The following is a 7,809-nucleotide window of genomic DNA, read 5'->3' on the forward strand; positions in this document are numbered from 1 at the left end:
CGAGGGGGGGGGGGGAGAGGCAGGGCAGCACGTTTGGGTCGTGTGCGAATTGCAGCGCCACCCAAAACCAGCGACCTTCCTTGTGGGGGGGGCCTTCCTCCAGCAGGCAACCAGGCGCCGCCACACAGGAGAACCTCGCTTGCCTCCCCAGCCATTCTTTTTCCACCACCTCCTCCCCTCCCCACTGCCGCCGCCACCGAAGGGGGGGGAGGAGGGGGGAGGCGCACCTCAGCTCAGGAAGGATGTGGCTCCAGAGCAAACTAATTCATGCAGCAGCCAAATCGCCCACTCAGAACTTTAATGCCAGCAGCTCACAAAGTAGGATTTTTGCTCACGAGACGCCACAGCCCAGGGGCCGAGAGCATGCACAGCGCCTCTGGCTTACCGTCACCGCCACAGCCCATCCCTGGAAAGGCGGCAGCTGCCGGGGGGGAGGCCCGCCCTGGAGGGAGCTCAGACCTGGAAGGGGGCGCTGTCTGTGCTCCGCCCGCCCCGAGCCCGATGGAGGCCAGGCGCGCGGGGGGGTGCTCATAGTGCTGTGGCGAATAAGCGATGGGGACCAATGGGTGCACCATGCATAAGTTGGGGTGGGCAGGAGTGCCCTATGGATGGGCGCACGGCGGCACAGAGCAGCATGCGCGCTGCCACCACCGCTGCGAGTTGAGTTTTAGTAGCAGCGGCTTTGGGCAGGGTGGGGGCTTTTGGCGGGAGGGAGGGCACCAGGGCAGTTGGCGCCCTGTTCGGCGCTCCGCCCTAGGCCAGAGACTAGCTGGCCTAGTGAGAGAGCCGGCCCTGACCACCCCATAACTCCAGCAGGGAAGCAGGAAGCAAGAGAAGCAAGAGAAGCAAGAATTGGTTTTCTCCACCCTCTGGATCTCTTCAGTTCTATTTTCTCCCCACTGGGACAAGGGGAGGGGAGGGTCTTTTGAGAATACGGCCTTTCATTTAATCAGCAGTTCTGTACACAGTACCAATGTGTATTCCTAGGTACCAGAGGTTATATTGTCATGGCGGTGGACTTATGCCCTGTCGGAAAAAAACAGACTCAAGCACCACTCTAATTATCTAAGATCAATGCCAATTTAATGCTAATGCTATATAACTCTGGCGAGGAGCACAAATTTACGAGCAACCCCCCACCAGGACATGCACCAGAGAGCGTGTGATAATTGCGGTCCTTGGGTGTGAATTCTGGACGACGCGATTAATATTGCTGAAGAAAGCAGGGTAGGCCAGCAATCCGTGCAAAATATAACTTTGACAAATTCATGAATCTGTTTTCGGGGGGGGGGGAACATTCTAACACAAAAGCTATGGGCGCATTTTTCAAATGCAAATGTGCCCGTTCGGTAACAAATGCGCCGCTCCTCGATTCCGGCTCCCTGCTCTTCCCATGGCCATCCTCACAAACTGACGCCGGTTCCCGGGGACTGTTGATGTTTGGCTGTATGTTAATCACTCTGCTGAGCTGTCTTCCAAGACAAACCCCCTCTCCCAATTAAAGCTGGTCCCCAGTGAACAATGTGAAAGGTGCACAGCCATCCCGCAATGCTCCGCTCGCACAAACGGCCGGGGCTTCACACGCTTATTGTAAATGATGCTGCCGGAGGGAAGGTCACCAGGAGCAGCACAGTTGCCGCTGGAATGGCTGATTAGCCCCAAGATCAAGGCAGCTGGCAGAGTGGAGGGGGGGAGGAAGGTCACACTGGCGAGACAGGCTGGGAAACAGAACTTTCCTCAAATGTGAAAGAAGCAGGCCAGAGACGCAGGGGAGAGCATCTCTTTCAGGAGACGGGCTCTCCTTTAGAAATCAAGACAGTCTTTGCACAGGGAAGCAGCCTCCAATCTATCTTCCCTTAGGAGATGTTATTTCTTGATTAGCATCACGGCCTGGCAGTGCATCAGGTAGGCTGGCTACAGCCTGGAGTCATATCGACCCAGGCTATAGAACAGGGATACTCACTGGCAGGGGTCATTTCCTGCAGGAGCGCACAGGAGCGGAGCTCTGGCAGTAAAGAGCCCATGCAACAAGCCCCGCCCCCTGCTCCCAGCAGCCCTCAGTTAGAGCAAGAAGCAGCCAGGTAAGCTGCAGAGCCCCCCCCAGCCCCCCGGTCCAAAACAGTCCAGTGGTACCTTTAAGACCAAGGTTTATTCAGGTACAAGCTCTCCCTCCTCTGCGAGGACAGATCTGCACGTTCCCCCCCAAAAAAAATCCAAAACAGTCCAGTGGCGCCTGAGCGGTGGGTGTTGCCTTCTGACAAATAAGTTATGCTAATGAGTTATGCTAATGAGCTGCTGCACCTCTTTTTCTATGAAATGACCCCTGCTCACTGGAGACCCAGGTCCTGTTCAGATGGGCAGCAAATCCCGCCATTGGCCCGGCGCTAATTTGATCCAGATCTTTTTTTTATCCAGCGTTGCAAGACCAGACAGTGCCCTTACCGCGCGTGTACTCTACGGTGGATTGTCTAGATAGCATCCACCTCAAGGAGCTGCGCGGTTGGGTTTTTTATAAAATATTTCTGCTTCGGCATGCATATCTGTCCCTCAACGTGTACTTGTTTTTCCGTGCATTTGTGGAATTGAACGGTTAAAGCACTGCCAGCGGTACCTCCCTCTCGGTACCGTTTCAATTAATGCAGTTCATAAATTTCATGGGCCCTCCAGAAACATTAAATTGTCCGGAACGTTTGAGCAGAGCTCCGCGGCTGTTACGCGTTTACGCATTTATGCACGTATCGCTAAGAGTTTTTAAAAATGGCAGCCGTTCGGGATGGTCTGGAGTCAGACCATCCTGACGGGAGGACTGTGCGCTGAAACAATCAGACTGGGAAAGTCCACCATTGGGCCGTCAAGAAGCATTTGCTCTGGACTGAAGCGGGTATCTTTTAAGTACGGCTCTGACTGAGGGCTTCTGGGAGCAGGGGGTGGGGCTTGTTGCATGTGCCCGCCCCCTGGGCTCTTTACTGCCGGAGCTGCGCTCCTGTGCGCTCCTGCAGAAAATGACCCCTGGCCTTAAGTATCATTATCTTCAATGGTTCTTTGCACTCCCTTGTGGACTATGGTGACTCTTTATTGTTATCTTCGAATTGTAAAAGGGGGGGCAGCTGTTGGGAGGAACCTCCACATTCAGAAGTGGAGGAGGAGAGGAGGAGATTGGATTTATACCCCGCCCTTCACTTGGAGTCTCAGAGCGGCTTACAAACTCCTTTCCCTTCCCCTCCCCACAACAGACACCCTGGGAGGTGGGTGGGGCTGAGAGAGCTCTAACACAAACTGCTCTTTTTCAAAGACAGCTGTGCCAGAGCTTGTGACTGACCCAAGGTCACATCAGCAGGTGCAAGTGGAGGAGTGGGGAATCAAACCCGGTTCTCCCAGATTAGAGTCGGCGCACTTCACCACTACACCAAACTGGCTCTCCGAGAGCCAGGAGGCAACATCAGGGGAAGGACTTGGCCTCTCTGCCCTGTTGTTGGCCCTCCAGAGAAACTGGTTGGCCACTGGGTGAGATGGGATGCTGGACTAGATGGACAGTTGCCTGATCCACCGGGGCTCTTATGTTTTGAATGTAGCCCATTCTTTCATTTACCTAATTTGTACATGCAGTCAAAAATCAAAACCATACAAAACAAGTGTGCGCAGAAACAGTTGCATCCGCTGCTCTGTGCAGGGAGGGGGTGGAGGACATTCAAACTTCCATTTCTACAAGCTCACCTTCATGGCCTTGACGGCCTGTGATCCAGAATAATCAAATTCCCCAGCTTGGCCAATCGACAAGCCGCCGGACCCCAGGATCAGGACTTTGGAAACCTGAAAGTAAACATCAGATCAATACAAGAGCGGCAACGGTCAGGCCCGGTGTCAGCCCTTGGGTAACTGGGGAGGCTCAGCCCACACCAGTTCTTCCTTTCCCATTTTTTTCTGGCCTCAGGAACGGCTTCTTCTTCACCTCCTTTCTCTGCTGGCTGACTGCATGTTTACTGTCCACAGGGCACTATCACATCGGAATTCTTTAGCATGTTGCCTGAAGAAGAACCCCCAGGACCAGGGGTCATTTCGTAGAAAAAGAGGCGCAGGAGCTCATTCGCATAACTCATTAGCATAACTCATTTGCATATGCCACACCCCCTGACATCACCGGAAGTGTGTCAGAAGGCAGCACCCACTGCTCAGGCTCCACTGGACTGTTTTGGATTGCTAGCTTTGGGGGGGGGGACGCCCAGATCTGCCCTCACAGAGGAGGGAGAGCTTGTACCTGAATAAAACTTGGTCTTAAAGGTGCCACTGGACTGTTTTGGGCCGGGGGGCCAATGGGGAGGGGCTCTGCAACTTACCTGGCTGCTTCTTGCTCTGACTGAGGGCTGCTGGGAGCAGGGGGTGGGGCTTGTTGCATGTGCCCGCCCCCTGGGCTCTTTACTGCCGGAGCTGCGCTCCTGTGCGCTCCTGCAGGAAATGACCCCTGCCGAGGACACCCTTTGCTTTAAGGTTGGGGTTGCCAGCTCCCACTTGGGAAATACCTAGAGATTTTGGCAGTGGAGCTTGTGGAGGGTGGGGTTTGGAGAAGGAGAGGAGAAAAGATTGGATTTCTACCCTGCCCTTCACTACCCAAAGGTGTCTCGGAGTGGCTTACAAACTCCTTTCCCTTCCCCTCCCCACAACAGACACCCTGTGAGGTGGGTGGGGCTGAGAGAGCTCTGACAGAAACGGCTCTTTTTCAAGAACAGCTCTGACAGAACTACGGCTTGCCTAAGGTCATCCAGCAGCTGCAAGTGGAGGAGTGGGGAATCAAACCCGGTTCTCCCAGATTAGAGTCCGCGCACCACACCACTACACCGTGTACTTAACCACTACACCAAACTGCTTCGGGGGAGGGAGGGAGGGAGCTCAACGGTGTATAACACCGTCAAGTCCAACCTGCAAGGGAGCCATTTTCTCCCAAGCAACTGCTCTCTGTCGCCTGGAGTTGAGTTGTGATCCCAGGAGATCTCCAGCCCCCACACAGAGGCTGGCAACCCTGATAAAGGCTCATTTCCCGGCTGGTTCTCATCCCTGAAAGAACAGGGTGACCAGCCTCTTTCAGGCCAATGTGGGCAGTGGAATGGAGTAGGCATTCGCTGCCTGCTTGAGGGGAAAAGGTCACAGGGAGCCTTTTGTGCTTTACCAGACTGATGAGAGTCCTTTATTGCAAGGAACTCTGTTTGAGACAGGATAGGGAAGAGACAGCCTTCGAAGCTGACTAGCTAAACTAGGAAGGATGGAGATGCAGGAAACCATGTCCTGCCCTCATGGCTGCAAAATATGGAGAGCGAGGGGGGGACAGAGAGGGAAGGAAAGAGGGAGAGAGAGAAGGAGAGAGAGGGAGGGAGAGTGTAATGTATCCAGTCCAGACAAGTCCAGAGACATACGTCGAGCTTCGCTCCAAGAGACAATGGACTATGTGGATCCTAGCCCGCTCCAATCAGGGGGCTAGGTTCCCGGTCGAGAGTGTATAGGACTCTCGGCCACTGTAAATAACCCATAGGGAAGTAGGGGTGTGTTTTAGGTGGCGGTTTCTCGGGGGATATAAGCCAGCCTGCGAGCCGGCCAAAGTTGTCTTGTTCCGGATAGAATAAATACGCTTTGCTGAAATCACTCTCCATCTGCATACTTTTCAGAGAGAGAGAGAGAGACGGGGAGGGAGAGGTGGGGGAGAGAGAAGGTGGTAGTCGGAAGGAAGGAAGACTCCCTGAGAAGCTCAATGGTGTATAACACCGTCAAGTCCAACCTGCAAGGCAGTCATTGTCTCCCAGGCAACTGCTCTCTGTCGCCTGGAGTTCAGTTGTGATCCCCGGAGGTTGGCAACCCCGATTAAGGCTCACTTCCCGGCTGGTTCTCATCCCTGAAAGAACAGGGTGACCAGCCTCTTTCAGGCCCGTGTGGGCAGTGGAATGGAATAGGCCTTAGCTGCCTGCTTGAGGGGAAAAGGTCACAGGGAGCCTTTTGTGCTTTACCAGACTGATGAGAGTCCTTTATTGCAAGGAACTCTGTTTGAGACAGGATAGGGAAGAGACAGCCTTCGAAGCTGACTAGCTAAACTAGGAAGGATGGAGATGCAGGAAACCATGTCCTGCCCTCATGGCTGCAAAATATGGAGAGCGAGGGGGGGACAGAGAGGGAAGGAAAGAGGGAGAGAGAGAAGGAGAGAGAGGGAGGGAGAGTGTAATGTATCCAGTCCAGACAAGTCCAGAGACATACGTCGAGCTTCGCTCCAAGAGACAATGGACTATGTGGATCCTAGCCCGCTCCAATCAGGGGGCTAGGTTCCCGGTCGAGAGTGTATAGGACTCTCGGCCACTGTAAATAACCCATAGGGAAGTAGGGGTGTGTTTTAGGTGGCGGTTTCTCGGGGGATATAAGCCAGCCTGCGAGCCGGCCAAAGTTGTCTTGTTCCGGATAGAATAAATACGCTTTGCTGAAATCACTCTCCATCTGCATACTTTTCAGAGAGAGAGAGAGAGACGGGGAGGGAGAGGTGGGGGAGAGAGAAGGTGGTAGTCGGAAGGAAGGAAGACTCCCTGAGAGTAGCCCTATACACACCAAAGGGACAGCATCAGAGCAGTAGAAAGGAAGGGAAGAACAGGCCTGTCTATCACTCTCTGTAGTCCCCCTCTGGAGGCTAGGAGACAGCACAAAGTCCTTCACTCCCAACTACAATCATTGTCTAGTAATTCTCAGTCCAGTGACGCAAACTGGGTTTGCCAGGTAGAGTTCTGATTCCCGGCTGGTTCTCATCCCTGAAAGAACAGGGTGACCAGCCTCTTTCAGGCCAATGTGGGCAGTGGAATGGAGTAGGCATTCGCTGCCTGCTTGAGGGGAAAAGGTCACAGGGAGCCTTTTGTGCTTTACCAGGCTGATGAGAGTCCTTTATTGCAAGGAACTCTGTTTGAGACAGGATAGAGCAGAGACAGCCTTCGAAGCTGACTAGCTAAACTAGGAAGGATGGAGATGCAGGAAACCATGTCCTGCCCTCATGGCTGCAAGATATGGAGAGCGAGGGGGAGAGAGAGGGAAGGAAAGAGGGAGATAGAGAAGGAGGGAGAGGGAGGGAGGGAGAGTGTAATGTATCCAGTCCAGACGAGTCCAGAGACAAACGCAGAGCTTCGCTCCAAGAGACAATGGGCTATGCGGATCCTAGCCCGCTCCAATCAGGGGGCTAAGTTCCCGGCCGGGAGCCTATGGGACTCTCAGCCACTGTAAATAACCTATAGGGAAGTAGGGGTGTGTTTTAGGTGGCGGTTTCTCGGGGGATATAAGCCAGCCTGCGAGCCGGCCAAAGTTGTCTTGTTCCGGATAGAATAAATACGCTTTGCTGAAATCACTCTCCATCTGTGTACTTTTCAGAGAGAGAGACGGGGAGGGAGAGGTGGGAGAGAGAGAAGGTGGTAATCGGAAGGAAGGAAGACTCCCTGAAAGTAGCCCTATACACACCAAAGGGACAGCATCAGAGCAGTAGAAAGGAAGGGAAGAACAGGCCTGTCTATCACTCTCTGTAGTCCCCCTCTGGAGGCTAGGAGACAGCACAAAGTCCTTCACTCCCAACTACAATCATTGTCTAGTAATTCTCAGTCCAGTGACGCAAACTGGGTTTGCCAGGTAGAGTTCTGATCTTCTGGGCAATTTTCTCAGTGGAGGGTGGTAAGTAGTGGGGTACCGCAGGGATCAGTACTTGGTCCACTGCTTTTTAACTTGTTCATTAATGATTTGGACTTGGGAGTAAGCAGTGAAGTGGCTAAATTTGCGGATGATACGAAGTTGTTCAGGGTGGTGAAA

At 53.6% G+C, this 7,809-nt stretch overlaps 1 protein-coding gene across 1 annotated transcript in view; it reads right to left on the minus strand.

The window, feature by feature from the left end:
• The window catches only part of LOC107110877 (carbamoyl-phosphate synthase [ammonia], mitochondrial-like), a gene marked incomplete at its 3' end in the record, with an annotated part of 93,407 nt that overhangs the window by 74,857 nt on the left and 10,741 nt on the right, over window positions 1-7,809 (minus strand). Inside the window, exon 3 of the mRNA XM_015411717.1 lies at window positions 3,715-3,810. Coding sequence (XP_015267203.1) covers window positions 3,715-3,810 — 96 coding nt within the window. The remainder of the gene's footprint in view (window positions 1-3,714; window positions 3,811-7,809) is intronic.

This window comes from Gekko japonicus, unplaced genomic scaffold, assembly GCF_001447785.1.
Source record: "Gekko japonicus isolate JY-2015 unplaced genomic scaffold, Gekko_japonicus_V1.1 scaffold175, whole genome shotgun sequence".
In the NCBI taxonomy this organism is placed as follows: Eukaryota; Metazoa; Chordata; class Lepidosauria; order Squamata; family Gekkonidae; genus Gekko; species Gekko japonicus.